The 20,461-nt window shown below is 37.0% G+C and overlaps 1 protein-coding gene across 1 annotated transcript in view; it reads right to left on the bottom strand.

Moving 5' to 3' along the window:
- LOC121860163 (Fanconi anemia group I protein-like) overlaps positions 1 to 20,461 on the bottom strand; it is a 75,071-nt gene that overhangs the window by 6,454 nt on the left and 48,156 nt on the right. The window contains exons 8-10 of the mRNA XM_042357220.1: positions 13,208 to 13,415; positions 5,236 to 5,437; positions 1,157 to 1,385 (exon numbers count right to left, since the gene is read on the bottom strand). Of these exons, the coding sequence (XP_042213154.1) occupies positions 1,157 to 1,385; positions 5,236 to 5,437; positions 13,208 to 13,415 (639 nt within the window). The remainder of the gene's footprint in view (positions 1 to 1,156; positions 1,386 to 5,235; positions 5,438 to 13,207; positions 13,416 to 20,461) is intronic.

Here is a 20,461-nt window from a genome sequence, read left to right as displayed (position 1 = left end):
CTACATACACACCTCAAAACAAGTGTACTTTACTGAATTTTTTTTTTTTACTTTGTATGTACTTTTCGGTGAGCTGGAACTAATTACCCAATATCCTACTGAAACAATGGATTCGGTTAACAAAATTTTCGATTAACGAACGACCCTCTGGAACGAAATGTGTTCGTTAAGCGAGGGACCACTGTATACTTTATATGAGAACTTTTCTATACTGTAATGGTATTCTTCTCTTTTAATTTATTTTTTATTTATCAATCTACAATTTAAACAAAAGGTTGTAATCTATCCCAAATAAATCAATTGTATCATCCAGATACAGTGCATCCTCATTTATCTTGGATTTTTTATTTGCTGTTTCGACAATTCACGAATTTTCAATAGAAATATATTTTCATCACAACAGGTATTCCCTGCATAACATCCACATAAATGGTAAGTCAGCCTTTGCTGATCACATTGCCGCCCAAGGTTACCAATGTGAATTTACCGAGTTGTCAGTGAGAAGGAAGTGAGGCGCGGTGGGTGAATGGGAGTCGACCTTTTTGGGGGGTGTTAGGGGTAAAGTGACTGCTTGGGGGGGTTTTGGGGTAAAGTAACCGCATGGGGGTAAAGTAGCTGCGTCGTCAGTTTTTCCCTTTAAGGGTCGCCTTCATCACCTGTTAGACAGAGAGGGTGCTCAAGTGTGTGTTTGTTTATAACACTACAATATATCTGGCAAAGTGAATATTCATGTATGACTGTTGATCACATGAGAAAATGTTAATTTAATTAGTAGGACTATTTATATCATGGAACAATATACAAACAGATGAAATTAACATGAAATACGAACACAACTACACGTCCTGACACTCAAGTGCTGCCTCACGTAGTTGTTGTAATTAAGTTAGGCACACCATTTTTTACCCAAATATTCCAAAATACATTATATAAAAGTTTGGTTAAATAAATATATTATAAAACAACAACAACAACCCACACTTTTAGGACCATACAAGTGATCGGGGATAGCTTATAGGTTATAACATTGAATATAACACGGCAACTAAAATTCAGGAAAAGAGGATTTGCAGTTTTGCTTTTTCACAGTAACATAAACCCCACGAAAAACAAGGGACCACTGTACTGACAAAGTGAAAAGTCCAGGAGAGTTTACCTCATGCTGCTGTGAGAAGCATCGCCTCAATATTCCAAGCAGCTCAAAGCACAGGGCTTCATTTGTTGAATTATTGAAAACAGAGTGAACATCAGCATTTACGCTGACTGTGCTCATTGACGAGGAGAAGGACATTGAGGCTTGGGATGATGGAAGTGCACCCATCACTCTGAAGTGTCTAAGAAATTGCAGGAATCCTCTTACTGCAATCTGGCGACTCTCAACTTTCCTGAAAGAATTAAAGGTGGTGACTATTTTTGTTCTTTATATCACTAATTTCATAATTAACACATACTGCATTAGTGGTAATTGTGTAACTAATTTATGATATTTAGATTGTCAAACTTTGTATAACTAGATAATAAGAAAGACCTAAACTTGTAAAGTCCCATTTCAAAGTTGGGTGGGATCAAGACCACCACTGAAACTGTCCTCCCTTCAAAAGCTGACACATGTACAGGCATCCCCCATGTTAAGGAAATTCAGGCTACGGAAATTCGCCCTTAAGGAATTTTTAAATTACCATGACCATAAATTCAGTACAGTATACTGTATGGGAAAAACATTTGCCCTTACATAATTTTGGTAAATTTTTAAGTAAAATAAAAATAATAGAAATTTTAAGCACAATTTTCACCCAAAATTGTAAAACAAATTATTTTGTAGATTCTCTGTGATAGCCACAAGGTAGTTGGAAGGCCACTCACCTTCTCAGTTGCCAGCAACCACCACAACAATGGCACTGTTCAGTTAGAATTCTTTCCCTAGTTTATGTTCAAATAAGTGTGTGTTCTAGCCGGTATTCGCCCTTACAGAATTATGGTTAATTTATATGATTTTCTAAAGAAGAATTTGCGATATCAAACAAAAAATTTCACTGAAAAATTAAACAAATTATTTCTAATGGATTCTGGTGGTAGCTACAATATGGCTGCTGGACAGCTCACCAGCTGATAGCTGGCCCAACACAACAATAGCATTACTCAGTTCAAATTCTTTCCCCAGTTATAAATTTAGGATATAAATGATGAACAGAAGTCACGTCATGGATTCGGAGTTTGGTCCTTAATGATCACCATAAATGTCTGGTCAACTTCACCTACCAGGTTTAATGGTAGCCTCCCTTTTTTGCAAAACAAGTATATAAATTAAAGAAAATACTTGCAGTGTGTTTAATATATTACAGTATATTATAAATAAATAAACAAACAAATAAATCAGCAAATCTATTTCAAGTAAATGGAAATATTTTACTCACACTGACATTAGTTCCAGTTAAATAACTGACGCTTAAGTGAGTCACTAGTGTACACCAGCCAGTAAAATTTGATGCCAATACTTTAAGTGAATTGGCCTTATTTTAAATAACCAACCATAAATAAATGCAAAAAGGAAAAAAGATCAAAGGTGAGAAACATTATATTGTATGTATGTTGTGTTGTCAAAGGAAGAGAAACAATTGAAACTCTGCAATTGTGTGTAAATGAGGCAGAAAGATAGATCAGCAACATAAGACTTGGTCACAATTTTCGTGATGCCATATGGAAGTAGGATCTACCATTAGACAATACTGTACATTATGCTTCCAATATCTTCCCAGGCGGTAGTATCTCCCTGTTTGGTAGCTGCCTAAAACTTTTAGTAATATTACTTTGATACAACATGATAAATTAGACAAACAATGAAAATAAACAAACAAAAGTTATTTACCAAGACCTTCTCTCTCAGAACAGAGGGGAGATAAGACGGCTATTTATAGCCTGTCTTTGTGTAGGAAGTCGACCACACTAGAAATAATTCATTTAAAATTTATATTTTTTACATAGAATATTCAGTACATGACTGCAATTATAAAATATTGTGAATATATATATATATATATATATATATATATATATATATATATATATATATATATATATATATATATATATATATATATATATATATATATATATATATATATATATATATATATATATATATATATATATATATGTATGTATGTATGTATGTAGTCAGTATGTACAGTAATCTTTTTCACTCAAATCCTAATGAAACACTATTGAATTAGAATACAGTACTGTAGCTGATGTAAACAGTGGGAACAGTCCCACCACAGATTGTCTCTCGTGAAGCAAGCTTTTAAATTAAAGAAAATACTTGGTGTGTTTAATATATTACAGCATGTTATAAATAAATAAATAAGCAAATAAATCGGTAAATCCATTTCAAGTAAATGAAACAATTGTATTCGACACCGACATTAGTTCCAGTTAAATAACAGACGTTTAAGTGAGTCACTAGTGTTTACACTACACCAACCGGTAACATTTGATGCCATTACTTAAAGGAATTGGCCTTATTTTAAAAAACCAAGGATGTGTAAACAGCACTGGTCAACGGGATGGTTGGTAAAGGACTACTGGGTCAGTAAGCTCCCAAAGATAAGTGTCACATTTGGGGTACCGGTCTTATACAGCAAATAGGGCTCAAAAGCTACTTTTTAAATGGACATTTTTGGGGTCGTCTTATACACCCCATCGCCTTGTAGGCCGAGATATATGGTAATTTAGTGTATAATAATGAGGTTTAGTTATACTAGTTTAGAAAATTTTTGTAACATAGAAAGCATTTAATTTTATGAAAAACATACTAGCACTGGGGAGGAGAAAGTGTATACATTTTGGCACTTCATGGACCTAACCCAGTACAGTATTTCCTTTAAGAAGTGAATTTCAATTTATTTACGATCTGCATAATTAAGAGATATTTTTTGTACTGAGCCTCAAAGACCTGTAAGGAACCTTTAAATTGAATTTAATTATTATCAGAAAAGAAGTGTGTGAAATTAGATCCTCCACTTGTCATGTCATAACCCTTTGGTAACTGACTACAAAGTGGGATTTCCAGGCCATTGTCCCCAGACCTGGAGAGGGGAATACATCAAGCCCCAGGAAGATTACCTACTCCCTTGCCCACATACGGGTAAACCTCAATAAACGATGGGGTTAGGTTCTTGAAAACCCCATCGCTAAGTGAATTACTATAGATCAGGCTCATTACAAGATGGGGTTCAATGGGATACATTCCCAGCCAGTCCCCAAACACACAGGTATCACCAACAAAAAATTCCTACTTTCAGTACAAAATAATTAAACAACACTCACCACATCCTGAGAACAAGCCTGGTCATCATCACATGTTCCCTTCAAGGCTAAGAGGTCTCTTGTAGGTGGAGTGGAGACGTTACTCTGACTCCAATACAGCCTTTGGGTAATCTTATGCTGCTTAACAATGTCAAGCTTCACCTCAGAGACACAGTTGTCTTGGATGTCTTGGCTTTCCCAGATATTTTCAAAGTTACAATGCTCACTTCAGTCACAAAAACAGAGCGAACAATAATAACAAAAACAATGATAGCAGCCGACACTGCTCACATTTTCAAAACAACAGTGGTACATAAACACAGAAAATATCACTTCACAGTCACCTAACACAGTTCAATTAAAATTTTAGTGCTGTCCTCTCACTATAGAAGAAAAACAAAAACAAAAACACCGACAATGTACAATGTACGATGCTGGCCGATAATCATGAAGCAATGCGATGGCGAGTTTATGATCGACAAAGAACCAAATACAGGGCTGTAGAGGGTGGGTGGGCCGTGTGGCGGTGCGTGGGTAGGCTGACAAGTAGAGATGTGTGATACTTCTGGTTAAATATTATTTCCATTGCTGGAGAAAAAAATAAATAAATAAAATCCAGCCATTGGATATCGTTAAAACAATATTTTTTATCATATATACCGAGATGGACTTAATCCATGACCATCGTTAAAGCGAAATATCGCCGAACAGGATATTGTATATCAAGGTTTACCTGATTTTCTGAGCTGTGAAATCAGCACCCAGCATTCATACACAATAGTGATAACACATATATGTAATATGAAATCAAATCATGTGTTTTTAACAAGACTTTAAAAATTTGATAGGCATAAGTTTTGCATGCAAAGTCAACATTTTCTAGTCAAGAAGTGAATACTGTACTGAAAATCACTTAAGTTCAAATCTTACTTGGAAAAGAGCATCTTTCTCAGTGTGATCATGAGGGCATCCTTAAGACTCATGCTCATCTTGAGAAGTGGCAGGATAGCGCTCAAAAAGTGAGTCGCAGCTCGAAGTGATAAAGATTCCGAGAACTCTAATGGCTCCCGAATCACATTAAGATGGTCCAGGAGCACTAAAGGTAACATTTTAGCCAGCTTTCCCAGGATTTCTGAAAAAAAAATAAAAGTACATACATGGTTTAATAAAAATAAAGAAATGATCTTGTGAAATCCTATTACTATACAGTATATGATTTGGAAAGGATGCAGACATGAACCACAAAATTTATAATTTCATTAAATGGCATGTCCAGCCATCAAAGTAGAGTAACATACAGTAGGTAATACAGATGCAGACTGTTAAACGATTGATTGAAATATAATCAATCAGTTTTATGATGTTAAGAAATTAACACCAAATACTGCTGTGTGATGACTAAAGATTAGATTTACAATGATTGGTCTACCCAAATGCTTTTCCTGCATTGTCACTGCAGTGATAGTGATTTGGGTATCACACACAATTGTTTTAAATAAGTTCTGGAACTCTTAAGTGGCAGGGCTGATGTAAACACTTCCTCTGGGCTTTTCTTTATTGTTGAAGCAATTATATACACAGTATTTAGTTTGGGTGAGTATGTATTGTGAATTCTCTTCAGGGAAGTGTTTTGAGTACACTTATATATGTGAACACTTGGGTTAGGTGTTCACCCCTTAACTAGTCGTATGAATCTGGCTGTCTCCTCCGAGCGTGAGAGAGGGGGAGCCGTCAAGCGGTGTTTTGATTAGTCAGGTGACCTCGCTTGACTTCTGAGAGAGTTACAAGCTCAGCCGTGTATAACTTGAACAACTGAGGCAGTGTTGAATAACTTAGTGAATAATTTGTTGTTATACATTTGGGCAAATATTTATATAATGCAAAAGGTGCTGTTACACTGCTATTCTATCTCCATTGGCCGGAATCCCTCTTAGCCGGAACTCTCCAATAGCTGGAATTGACATTTCTTCAGAAATTTTCCAGAAAAATTCTTAATTCTGGGTTTGGGAACAAATTCCTTAGTTGAAATTCAGGAAAACCTCTCCAAATTTTTATTTTGTCTTTATTCAAGACATCTTTAGGCCATAAGATGTACTAATCCCCCACCCCGACAATGGATGAGCTGAAATTGCATCAGGTCAGGTCAGTAGCATGACCCACTAATCTCCACCTAACCTCCGTTGCAGGTGTTAAAACGTGATTACTATTACGTAATACAATCAGTTGAGTGAAGTGTCTGCCTACTCTAGGTTCAAGATGACAGCATCTGCTGATGAGTACAGTACAGTACAGTAAGTCCTCGTTTAACGTTGCCCCCGACAATGTTTGTTTCGTTATAACGTCGCTTCTCTTTAGATACCCATGATTCCTACAACGTGCGTTCAGGTGAAACATCATCAATTCTCTACATATGAATAAGAAAGCAACACTTATTACTGTTCATATATGTTTTATATAATATTTACTAATGTAAAACAAAAATTCTACTCACCAATGGTGGTAAAGTCTAAAACATGTATATTGTATAAGTTTTTACTCAGATGACTAAGTCATCAGGTTCAACTCTGGCTGAACCTGTAGATTTCCATAAAAAAGTCATAGCTGTTGCTGAAACTGCTACTGAATTTGAAATTGTTGCTGAAGCTGCTTATGATGCTGAATTTTTTGGTGGAGCTGAAGTTGATGGTTTAGGCCTTTGAATAATAAAGCTGTCTAAAGAACCGTTCACAGCCGCTTTCTTTTCTCATTACAGTGGCCCCTCAATTAACGAACGGTCCAATTAACAAAATTTCGGTTAACGAATTAGCTCCCATAAGGATTTTCACTTCCATTAACGAGCAAAACTTCGATTAACGACAGCTTTACAAGAAACACACTTTGTTGTGCGCATCAGCTGATCGGCTAATCCACCAATACAATAATTGGTTCTATGTTTACATTCGTTTCCACTGGAGTAAATATCAGGAAAGTTGTGCTCTTGAATATTTTTGCAATTTTTATATTAAAATTATTGATCATTCTAAGATATAGTTAACATATTGATATAATATAGACAGTACAGGGAACAGTTTTTGTTAGCCCATCAGCTGATCGAACCACCCACCAATGCTTCTCAGCTGTTTACAGTGTAGTGAACATTGATTTTGTTGGTCTTTGAATATTTTTGAATTTTTACATTAAAATTATTGGTCATTCTGAAATTTAGTTCACATATTGATAATATACAGTGCAGAAATCATTATGAAATATTGAAGAAGGCATTAGAACCAATGCACTCTCTAAGGTAGGGTTGCCATATCTGAACATTCAAAAAAGAGGACGCTCCAGAAGACCCCGGCACACACTTTGGCGCTTATGTAACCTTGAAGCAGCCGTGATAATTAATTTTATTTATATATATATATATATATATATATATATATATATATATATATATATATATATATATATATATATATATATATATATATATATATATATATATATATATATATATATATATATATATATATATATATATATATATATATATATATATATATATATATACACACAGTATTACCCCGCCTAACGCGGTTTCACTTAACGCGTTTTATCATATACGCGGTGCCTCGCCAGAGCTGAACTTTCACTTAACACGGATTTTTTCATCATATACGCGGTGAGTGTCCGGCTCGAGACGCTATTTTTAGATTTGCCCCACCCTCCACCCTGCCTGACTGCCTGTTTTAGCTCATAAAATTCATACAAATTACCCGGCCAGAATATAATTTACATTGCTGGAATTCTTATAATTTGGTGATCATTTTGAATATAAACATCATATATTTTGCATTAGACATACAAATTTTAGATAAAATTTTTTCTCTGGGTAACTATGTTATCTTTTGTGCAAAATATATGACATTTATATTCAAAATATTCCTGGTCTTACAAGGAATCCAGCAATGTCAATTATATTATCCTAACTTTAGTTTGAGGTATTATTTATTACAAAAAAGTTAAGTATTCTGGTTTTCCCACACATCTCCTTGGGACGGTTGGTGGGGGTGGTGGGGGGGAGGGAGGGACCGACCGACCATCTGTTACCCCGTGAAGAATTTTTTTTTTTTTTTTTATTAACTGAAGATATTTGTTTTAGCTCATAAAATTCATACAAATTACCCGGTCAGAATATAATTTACATTGCTGGAATTCTTATAATTTGATGATCATTTTGAATATAAACATCATATATTTTGCATTAGACATAAAATTTTTAGATAAAATGTTTAATCTGAGTAAGTATGTTATCTTTCGTGCAAAATATATGACGTTTATATTCAAAATATTCCTGGTCTTACAAGGAATCCAGCAATGTCAATTATATTATCCTAACTTTAATCTGAGGTATTATTTAATACAAAATGTTAAAATCTAAATTTTTCACCCACTCTTCTCTTGAAGGGATGATTGGTGGGGGGTTGGGGGGAGGGTTGGGACTGACCGCGCAGTTGGGAGAGGGGGGGAGGCAAGGTGGGGTACTTTGATTGACAGATAGTGTCGTGAAGATTATTTTTTTTTTTATTAACTGAAGATATTTGTTTTAGCTCATAAAATTCATACAAATTACCCGGCCAGAATATAATTTACATTGCTGGAATTCTTATAATTTGGTGATCATTTTGAATATAAACATCATATATTTTGCATTAGACATACAAATTTTAGATAAAAAAATTTTCTGAGTAACTATGTTATCTTTTGTGCAAAATATATGACATTTATATTCAAAATATTCCTGGTCTTACAAGGAATCCAGCAATGTCAATTGTATTATCCTAACTTTAGTTTGAGGTATTATTTATTAAAATTTAGTGGTTTTCCCCCAAAAATTTCTCAGAGAGGGAAGAGCCAGCAGTGTAGTGTGAGAAGAGGGGGAGGGAGTTGAGTCCATTATTTGAATGGACATTAACTTGGCGACTGTATTTCTCTATTTCTCTTAAGTATTAATTGTGTGCATGTACCATCATAAAATTAAGATGTTATTTTTCTACAACATAGTTATGTGTCTTCAAAAAGTGGAGTTTGGGGGTCGGGCTGGTTTCTATTGGAATTAATCCCATATGTTCTGTTGTTCACTTAACGCGGATTTCACTTAACGCGGGACCCTCTGGGTTCTATTGACCGCGTTAAGTGGGGTACAACTGTGTGTGTATATGTATATATATATATATATATATATATATATATATATATATATATATATATATATATATATATATATATATATATATATATATATATATATATATATATATATATATATATATACACACCAGTATCGGTGTACTGTATTGCATTGTGTTTTTAATGTAGGCTAATATACGACATTCATGGTAAAGAAATCTTAAAAATATTAAAAAAATTACCTTTGCTTAAGGCTGAATATCTTCATTCCCTTAGCTGCAGTCTTCTTCCCCCACTGTGTGTGTGACCTGATGTGTCCATGCACATCAAGATTATGGTTGAAAATTGCTAAAATGCCTTAAATGCAGGACAAGAAAAACAAATGCTACAGTGTAAAAAAAGTCATAAGAAAAATATGGTATACTTTCAGCATTTCATTTATGGCTAATAGCGCTAAATACAAAAACAAATTTAATAATGCGCGTGGCTGAAGAACAAGGAAAAGCAGTACATGGCACTACATGCTACCCAAAAATTGCTAGCAGCTTAGCTGACAACACCGTACAGGCGTACACGTGACTTATCAGCTGACGAAAACTGAACGAGATCTCTACGGTTTCCACCTTCCCTCTCTCACAGCCTCTCTCTCTCTCTCTCTCTCTCTCGTCATTACAGTTTCATGTTTTTTTTTTCTGTGGAGAAAATGATGGAAGCTGAAATTCCGGACTTTTAAAGAATTTTAAAAATTACTTCCGGATGAAGATTTCGAGACCTAAATGGAGGACATGTCCGGGAAAATACGGACGTATGGCAACCCTACTCTAAGGAATATGACATGTCATCATCAACTGCCTCTACAATCAGCTGTTTGATATGTAAACAAAGCTGCCGGTAATACGTCATACAGTAGTACCCCGATTTAAGCGGTCAATTGAACCCACAGGGTACCGTGGAAAGTGAAAACCGCGTAAAGTGAACAACAGAACATATGGGATTAATTCCAATAGAGACTGGCCCGACCCCCAAGCTCCACTTTTTCCGACACAATACCTATGTTGTAGTAAAAATAACATCTTAATTTTATGATGGTATGCTCACACAATTAATATTTAAGAGAAATACAATCACCAGGTTAATGTCCATTCAAATAATGGACTCAACTCCCCCCCTCCCCTCTTCCCAGCTCGCTGGCTCCTATCTCTCTGAGAAATGTTTGGGTGAAACACTAGATTTTAAGGTATAGTAATAAATAATACCTCAGACTAAAGTTAGGATAATATAATTGACATTTCTGGATTCCTTGCAGGTCAGAGAATATTTTGAATGTAAACTTCATATATTTTGCACAAAAGATAAGATATTTGCTTTGTGTAAACCAAATTATTACATTAGATCTAAAATTTGTATGTCTAATGCAAAATCCATGATGTTTATATTCAAAATGATCATCATATTGTAAGAATTCCAGCAATGTAAATTATATTCTGGCCGGGTAATTTGTATAAATTTCATGAGCTAAATAAAAAAATTATACTTCACCCGCGTATATGAGTAGATGCACCGCGTAAAATGAAATTCCGGTTCTGGCTAGGTACCGCGTAAATGTAGAATCGCGTAAAGCGAAACCGCGTAAATCTGGGTATTACTGAACACAACTCAAAGTAAGTTAAAATAAAGTATTCTATTGTTTTTTGTATTTATTATTATACAGTACACAGTACTCTACAGTACAGTACTATATTTAGTTTATAATTAACGTTTTGTTAATTCTATTACCGGTGTACAGTACTTTGTATGTATACTTTTTCTGTGAGTTGGAACCAATTACCCAATGTCCCATTGAAATAATAGATTCAGTTAATGAAATTTTCGGTTAACAAACGACTCTGAGGAACAAATTGCGTTCGTTAATCGAGGGACCACTGGATACATCTTTATGTAGAGGTCATATGCGTTTTTCATGTCCCTGTTAATATTAATGCTTTGTTCTCTTAACAGATCCACTTCAGAAAATTTTTTCATTGTTTGCTCCATATAATATCCAGAGACCTCTCATCCTTTTCATACCATTTTAACACATCTAGTTTCTCAGCCAAGCTTTTAAACTATCTTTTAGCTTTTGAACCAGCACTACCATCACTTGCCCTCTTGCTCATGTTGAATAGGGATGCAAAAATGCTTTAAGAAATCTGAGAATGTTTTTCTCCTTTTCCTGTTAACATGAGTGAAAACAAAAGGCCCGCCAAGCTGCAACTGTTTATACTAGTGATGCTGGCGTCACCTTTCACAAGCCTGGCAGCCTCCGTGCGCAAGGCATGTTTTTTTTGTTTGTTTTTTTTATAATATGCAACATAGAAGGGTCACATTCCCCGTACATATACTGCACCGTCACCTCTACCTGCATGGCTGACTCCACAACCACCAAACCACTAGTTACCAGCAGGCAAACTAGTAAAAACACGAGACAGGCGTTAGCTCCTGATTGGTGGAAAACCTTGTTGGCTTTTGGGGGTGCCATCTATGAGAGGTGATGTCTCTTCTGAGCAACAAGACACCGGGTAGTTCGCTTCTCATCACCATCGGTTCCTGTTCCTCTCCTGTTGCTCTGTTGTGGAGTGAGCCACTGTTACCTGCACTGCCTGTGCACAGCGGAATCTACTGGCCATCTAGTTGTAACGTGTATTAGTACAGCTGAGTACATTATGTTTCACCCTTGTATATAAGTTTTTATGTTTATTTAGGTTAAGTATAGTATTTAAAATTCACTTGCATATTCTTCAAATCCTAATATTTATACTGTGTTGGGTAATGTCATGTCGACCATGAGTGTGGTATCAACTATTCAATTAAGCCAAGTAATGCTGTAATAACTAAACCTACAGGAAAAAATAACAAAAAAGTTTACAATATAAACAGATTGTCACTTGTTATGCAACTGGACATGAGTTTTACAATGTATTATAACTAAATCATTTCAACCAAATAGCCCCTAGACACACAGGTTAAGAAATCATTTAAATTTTGAGATTAAAATAAAAGCAAAAGTTGAAGCAAAGTAACTTAAGACATCTGCCTTCTTGATTGTTCAGTTTCCGTAACAAATACATATCAGGATTTAGTTATTATTTATATGAAAATGTAAATTGAATTGGGTCCTAAATTAACCAGGGTCTTAAATATGAATCGTCGTTAGTAGAACCATCGTTATCGGAGGCTTTCCTGTATTTCAAATATTTTTCAACCATCTCACCTCAGGCAGTTTCCTTAATCTAAATAAGCAAAAATTAAATAAATTAATGCTATACCGCTACCCACGGCTTTCTGTGTAAGCTATAACTATGATCACATTTCGACCAATCATGTAAGCCATAACTGAGCACGCTTGACCCGCGTAAAATGAGACCATACTGTAAATACAACTGTCATTTTGATAACTTTTTTCTAAAGATGATTTTCTAAATGTGTCTTGAATTGTATCATAATTGTCTCTTCACAGTAGCTATGTGAAATACATTGTATAAACTAAGATTATAAAGATGTAAAGTATAAGATATGTGAGATATAGAAGTGGAAGTCTACATATAAAGTAAGTCATGCTTCTTAGTATATCATGATGTAAACTGAACTCGTTTAAAAGCTCTATTCACTACTTAATAATAGAAAGAATGCAGGTACTATTTCACTCATTGGAGGTAAATATCTAACAACAACCACAAATGACTACAGAACTAACCAATATATTGAACAGGTGAAGATGCTGTGAGGATCAAGTTTGAGAGTTGAGAGATGACAGAGCGTCCCAGGTGTTGCTGTTTCTTGACAATGAGGGGCAAGACAGTTGAAGCTAACTCAATGGCTCGCTGACTGACATATGTCTCTCCTTTTGGTCCACTTCCTGACTCAAGCAGATTGAATGATAGATGAACTAATCCCTGACTTACCTGTAAAATTAACAATTAAACTATAAAATCATTACAGTACCTGTAATAATCACATAACCAGACAACATTACAGTGAACCCTCGAAGATTCGGACTAAAGGCAGGACCACCTGTCCGGAAAAGCCGATTGTCCGGATCTTCCGGCGAATGTATTAAATGTAAAAAACAGATAAATATAAAAAAAACCACCAAAAATACAGTACATATTATCCTGACTACTGGGGTTAGTTATATTCATATTATTCACAATCTTACAAGGATTCCAGCAATGCAAGTTATATTTTGCTAAGTTTAGTCTGTGTAATTTTATAATATAAAAGCTTTAAGCCTAAAACTACCTTCACCCTGTTTTGGCAATGCTTCTTAGCCCAGAACCCCCAATTTTTTTGTCCAAATCTTCCGAAATCCGGATTTGCCGGGTCCGGATCTTCAAGGGTTTACTGTACTTAACATAATCTATTATACACAAAATATTTAGTCTTATCAAGGATGAAGAAAACAATATAAACTAATCTTTAAATGTATAATAGTGAAATCCCTGATAGCCGGAACAATTGGTGCAGAGCACTTCCGGGGATGAGAGATTTCCGACTGACCAGACGACTTTCTCAAACCCAGAAAAATTCCTTATCCCCGAAATTTTTTACGGTTACTGGGAAAAGTTTCCAAGTGTCTAAACTAGACATCTTGCACAGACGGACACCAGCCCACTTCCCCAGAGCATTTCTGGGTTCTGGGGATGTTTTCCTTGAGTCTAAACTACTGGAGTCCATAAATGCAGTTCTAATTAAGTTAGAAACTCCATTTCTTTACTATAATAATCCAGAATAGTTTATCTAAAGTCTGGTTAAATAAATATATTTAAAAATTTAAAATCTATATGATATGGTCGTGAATGAAGCTGTGTGTTACAGCAAAGACTGGTATTTTCCACTCCCATGGAGCTCTGGGGGATTAGTGGGTCTCATGTAACTGACCTGACCTGATACAATGTCAGGTGGAGGTAGGGTGGGGGGGTTAGTGGTCTCATATTACTGACCTTCTTAGGGAATGTCAGGTCACCCTTTCTTGGGTGGAGGATTAGTGGGTCACATGAATAAACAGCAAAACCTAAAGTATATTTAGAGAGATTGTGATAAGTATAAGTAGAAATGAGGAAAGTTGTATCCCTTCAACATTACGTTACATAACATTTTAAAATATGGAGTGAGAAAGCAGAAAGGTGTGGGTAATTAGAGAGATGGAGTGGAAATGAGTGTTGCCAAGCACTCCACAGCAGCTGATATTTAACTCACTACCATGCAGTCACACACACACAAATTTATCATACAATAGGACTCTCACTCCTCATGCTTGCTGTCTAATTCCCTTTTTTTTTATGTGTGTGTGTGTGTGTGTAATAATAATAATAATAATAATAATAATAATAATAATACAAATACAGGCATCCCCCGCGCTATGGAAGTCCGGGTTACAGAATTTCGCTCTACCGGAATTTGTAAATTATGGCCAATAATTTTGCGTTACGGCCCGTAAATCCGCCCTTACGGAAATTGGGGTAAATTTTAACAATTAAAAAAAAATCACAATATAAAATTAAATTTTTTTGTTAAAAATGATAATTTGTTTGGTGTGGATTTCTTGGTGTTTGCTACCGCCAAGCGTGGCATTGCCACGCGGAGTCAGTCCATTGTTTACATCCAGTGTTGCGAGCATGTTTCTCGCCCCAGCAGTTTGATTTAACTTTTACAAACATACAGTAAGTACAGTACAGTGCATTACCCTTATTCAAGATGACTGGAAAGAGGCCATCAAGTGGAAGTGACCGCAGTAGTGCAAATAGAAGCCGCAAAGGCATTACATTGGATATTAAACTTGACGTTTTAAGAAGGTTTGATGCTGGATAAAAACTTAGCCAGATTGCAAAAACATTAGGTCTTGCTACTTCAACAGTGGGAACAATCCGTGATAATAAGGACAAAATTAGGTCAAGTGCTCAAGCTGCTACTCCATTAACTGCTCGAACCTTGTATTTTCATAGAAGTGATGTGATGCTAAATATGGAACGACTCCTTAGTGTCTGGATTGAAGATCAGACTAAACACAATGTGCCACTAAACACTATGGTCATTCAACAGAAAGCCATAAGTTTGTATAATGATTTGCAGGAAGAGGAAGGTGCATCTTCTGAGGCTAAACCTTTTCTGGCTAGTAAAGGCTGGTTTGAAAGGTTTAAGAAGCACCTTAATTTACACAACATAAAAATGAGCGGTGAAGCTGCCAGTGCTGATACAGATTCTGCTAATAAATATCCTGCTGAGCTGAAGAAAATTATTGATGGAGGTTACACACCAGAACAAGTGTACAATGTTGATGAAACTGGGCTTTTCTGGAAGTGCATGCCTGAGGGAACTTTTATTTCCACTGAAGAAAAATCAGCACCAGGCATTAAAGCATCCAAAGATCGTTTAACACTTCTTCTGGGAGGAAATGCTTCAGGTGACATGAAATTAAAGCCCCTACTTCTGTATCATTCAGAAAATCCAGGGGCTCTCAAGGGCTATGCCAAGTCCGGACCTTACGAAAATTTTATTTTTTGCGGGTTTGCTAAAAATGACAAAAATTCATGTCCGGACCTTACGAAAATTTCATCTTTTGCGGGGTCGCCAAAAATGACAAAAATTCATGTCCGGACCTTACGAAAAATGCTTTTTTGGCCGGTTCGCCAAAAGTGCCGAAACGACAGGTCCGGACCTTATGAAAATTGCATTTTCTGCAGGTTCGCCAAAAATGACAAAAATTCATGTCCGGACCTTACGAAAAATGCTTTTTTGGCCGGTTCGCCAAAAGTGCCGGAACGACAGGTCCGGACCTTACGAAAATTTCATTTTTTGCGGGGTCGACAAAAATGACAAAAATTCAGGTCTGGACCTTACGAAAATGCTTTTTTGGCCGGTTTCGCCAAAAGTGCCAAAACGACAGGTCCGGACCTTATGAAAATTTAATTTTTTGCGGGATCGCCAAAAATGACAAAAATTCAGGTCCGGACCTTACGAAAAATGCTTTTTTGGCCGGTTCGCCAAAAGTGCCTGAACGACAGGTTAATCTACCTGTGATTTGGCATTCCAATAAGAAGTCTTGGATGACTATGACCCTTTTCCAAGACTGGTTCACTAACTATTTTTGCCCTGCTGTAGAAAGATATAATGCCAGGCGTAACATATCTAATAAAGCATTGCTCCTCTTAGACAATGCACCAAGCCACCCAGTAAATTTAAATGATCTTTCTGATAATGTGAGAGTGGAGTACATCCCCGAAGAACACAACTTCCTTGCTCCAGCCAATGGATCAAGGTGTGATAGCTAACTTTAAGGCATATTATCTTAGGAAAACTTTTTTGCAGCTCATAAAAGCAATTGATGGGGAGGATAAACCTACAATTAGGGACTTCTGGAAAAAGGTCAACATCTTGGATGCTGTGGATAATATAGCCGAGTCATGGGATGAAGTGAAAACCTCAGCTATGAATGGTTCATGGAAAAACATATGGCCAGAGTGTGTCCATGAATTTCAAGGTTTTTCACAAGCTGGAAGTCTACAGAAAGTTCAACAAGACATTGTGACACTTGCAAATAATGTCAGCTTTGAAGAAGTCATAGAATATGATGTGGTTGAACTGTTAGAGTCCCACAGAGAAGATTTGACTAATGAAGATCTGATGATGTTGGAACAAGAGAGAGCTGCAGGACAAGAAGAGGATATAGAATCTCCACCCACCCCACTTCAGTAGACAACAAAGGATATGTCTAAAGCGTTTGCACTAACACAGGAAGGTCTGCAACTCTTGGCTGATAACGACCCCAACCGTGAAAGGAACATCAAGATTGCAAGAGCAGTTAACAATGCTCTCAGTTCCTACACTGAGCTGTACAAGGAGAAGGTGCGCCGTAAACGTCAAACACCTTTGGATGAGTTATTCAGAAAAAAGGTGAAAGCAGATGATGATTTACAGGGCAGGGCAGAAGAGAGTAGTGCCCCTCCCTCTCCCTCCCAATAACTTCCTTCGCACCACCAATCCTCACGCAGCAGTCAACATCTTTTGTGGTAAGTACAGTACAGTCGGCCCTTCACATACGCGGGTTTAGCATTCACGGATACGCGGATTGCCCCGCCGGAGGAATATTCTGTACATTGAAGTAATTGAAGTACATTCAAATCGCGCGCGGCACCGAACACTGCACACCGCCCGCTCCCGCTAACCCACACACACACGCATAGCGCGTCGTCACCCTCACTCAGTCAGTCTCGCTGTAACCACGCTTGTGTTGACATCAGCATTGTAGTTGCAAAAATATTACATTTCCGTGAATGTATTATATCAAGCACAGTATGAATAGAATATCACTAATATAACAGTATTTTAACCGAAAACTTTTAAAAAAACGAGTAACATATCTTGAACATCGGAAGGTTAGGTAAAGTCTTTTGTTTTCATGTAGTTTAACCTAATTTACATTGAAATACATTACGTTTCAGCAAAACTACTATTTATTTCTGAGAATATGGAAATGTAATATTTTTGCTGAAATGACGTACGTATTACAGTGGAAAGTGACGAAAGCAATGACTTTCGCTTTCTTTCCTTCAAAAGATGTTACAGTAATCGCTTTTCGAATGGTTTTCAGTTAAAAAACTGTTGTATTACAATAATATTCTATCCTAATTCACTTGTGATGCAACAGTTTTTTAACTGAAAACCATTCAAAAAGCGATTACTGTAACATCTTTAATGGGCTCTGTTTTATGGGCTCTGTTTTGTGGGCTCTGTTTTGTGGGCTCTGTTTTGTGGGCTCTGTTTTGTGGGCCCTGTTTTGTGGGCCCTGTTTTGTGGGCTCTGTTTTGTGGGGCTCCTGTTTTGTGGGCTCTGTTTTTGTCTGGTGGGCTCTGTTTTTGGGCCTGTGGGCTGTTTTTGTGGGCGTTTTGTGGGCTACTCTGTTTTGTATGTTTGTGGAGCTCTGTTTTGTGGGCTCTGTTTTTGTTTTGGGCTGGAGCTATGTTTTGTGGGCTATGTTTTGTGGGCTCTGTTTTGTGGGCTATGTTTTATAGGGCCCTGTTTTGTGAGTTTGTGAGCTCTTGGAGCCCTTTTTTGTGAGCTCTGTTTTATGGGCCCTGTTTTGGCTCTGTTTTTGTAGGCTCTGTTTCGTCTTTTTCCTCCAGAGCTCTGTTTTGTGGGCTCTGTTTTAGGCTCTGTTTTAGCAGGCCCTGTTTGTGGAGCTCTGTTTTGTGGGCTGTTTTTGTGGGCTATGTTTGTGAGGCTCTGTTTGTGAGCTCTGTTTTGTGCTCCTGTTTGTGGGCTATGTTTTCTGTTTTGTCTGTTTTTTGCTTGAGCTCTGTTTTGTGAGCTCTGTTTTGTGGGCTATGTTTTGTGGGCTCTGTTTGTGGGCTCTGTTTTACTTGGGCTACCTGTTTTTGTAGGCTATGTTTTGTGGGCTCTGTTTTGTGGGCTCTGTTTTGTGGGCTCTGTTTGTGGGCCCTGTTTTTGTGGGCTCTGTTGTTTTGGGCTCTTTTTTGTGAGCTCTGTTTTATGGGCCCTGTTTGTGAGGCTCTGTTTTATGGGCTCTGTTTTGTGGGCCTTTTGTGGGCTCTGTTTATGGGCCCTGTTTTGTGGGCTTATGTTTTCATGGGGCTCTGTTTTGTGGGCTCTGTTTTTGTGGGCTCTGTTTTATGGGCCCTGTTTTGTGGGCTCTGTTTTATGGGCCCTGTTTTTGTCAAACTCTGTTTATGGGCCCTTTTTTGTGTGAGCTCTGTTTTGTGGGCTCTGTTTTATGGGCCCTGTTTTGTGGCAGCTATGTTTGTGGGCTCTGTTTTTTGTGGGCTCTGTTTTGTGAGCTCTGTTTTGTGGGCTCTGTTTTGTGGGCTATGTTTTGTGGGCTCTGTTTTGTGAGCTCTGTTTTGTGAGCTCTGTTTTGTAGGCTCTGTTTTGTGGGCTCTGTTTTGTGGGCTCTGTTTTGTAGACTCTGTTTTGTGGGCTCTGTTTGTGTGTCTGTTTTTTGTTTTGGCTCTGTTTGTGAGCTATTTTGTGGTTCTGTTTTGTGAGTTCTGTTTTGTAGTTTCTGTTTTGGCTGTTTTGTGGCTCTGTTTTGTGGGATTCTGTTTTGTGGGCTCTGTTTTGTGGGTTCTGTTTTTGTAAGCTCTGTTTTGGTTCCTGTTTTGTGTTTCTGTTTTGAGACTGTTTGTAGGCTCTGTTTTGTGGGTTCTGTTTTGGCTGTTTGGGTTCTGTTTTGTGAGCTCTGTTTGTGGGTTCTGTTTGTAGACTCTGTTTGTGGGTTCTGTTTGTAGTTTCTGTTTTGAGACTGTTTTGTAGGCTATGTTTTGTGGTTCTGTTTTGTGGGTTCTGTTTGGGTTCTGTTTTGTAGGCTCTGTTTGTGGGTGTTTGTGGTTGTTTGTGATCTGTTTTGTGGGTTCTGTTTGTAGTTTCTGTTTTGAAGCTGTTTTCTCTGTTTGTGGGTTCTCTTTGTGGTTCTGTTTTGTGGGTTCTGTTTTGTAGTTTCTGTTTTGAGACTGTTTTAGCTTGTTTGCTGGTTCTGTTTTGTGGGTTCTGTTTTGTGGGTTCTGTTTTGTGGGCTCTGTTTGTGTGGGTTCTGTTTTGTAGTTTCTGTTTTGGGCTGTTTGTGGGGCTCTGTTTTGTTAGGTTCTGTTTTGTGGTTCTGTTTGTAGGCTCTGTTTTGTGGGTCCTGTTTTGTGGGTTCTGTTTTGTGGGTTCTTTTGTAGTTTCTGTTTTGAGAGCTGTTTTGTAGGCTCTGTTTGTGGGTTCTGTTTTGTGGGTTCTGTTTGTGGTTCTGTTTTGTGGCTCTGTTTTGTGGGTTCTGTTTGTGACTCTGTTTTGTGGGTCTGTTTTTGAGAGTTGTTTTGTGGGCTCTGTTTTGTGGGCTCTTTTGGGTTCTGTTTTGTAGTTTCTGTTTGAAGCTTTTTGTGGGCCCTGTTTTGTGGGCTCTGTTTTGTGGGCTCTGTTTTTGTGGGTTCTGTTTTGTAGGCTCTGTTTGTGG

This window comes from Homarus americanus, unplaced genomic scaffold, assembly GCF_018991925.1.
Source record: "Homarus americanus isolate GMGI-L3 unplaced genomic scaffold, GMGI_Hamer_2.0 scaffold5831, whole genome shotgun sequence".
Lineage (NCBI taxonomy): Eukaryota > Metazoa > Arthropoda > Malacostraca > Decapoda > Nephropidae > Homarus > Homarus americanus.
The sequence above is the reverse complement of the archived record's forward strand: the minus strand, read 5'-3'. Positions and strand labels throughout refer to the sequence as shown.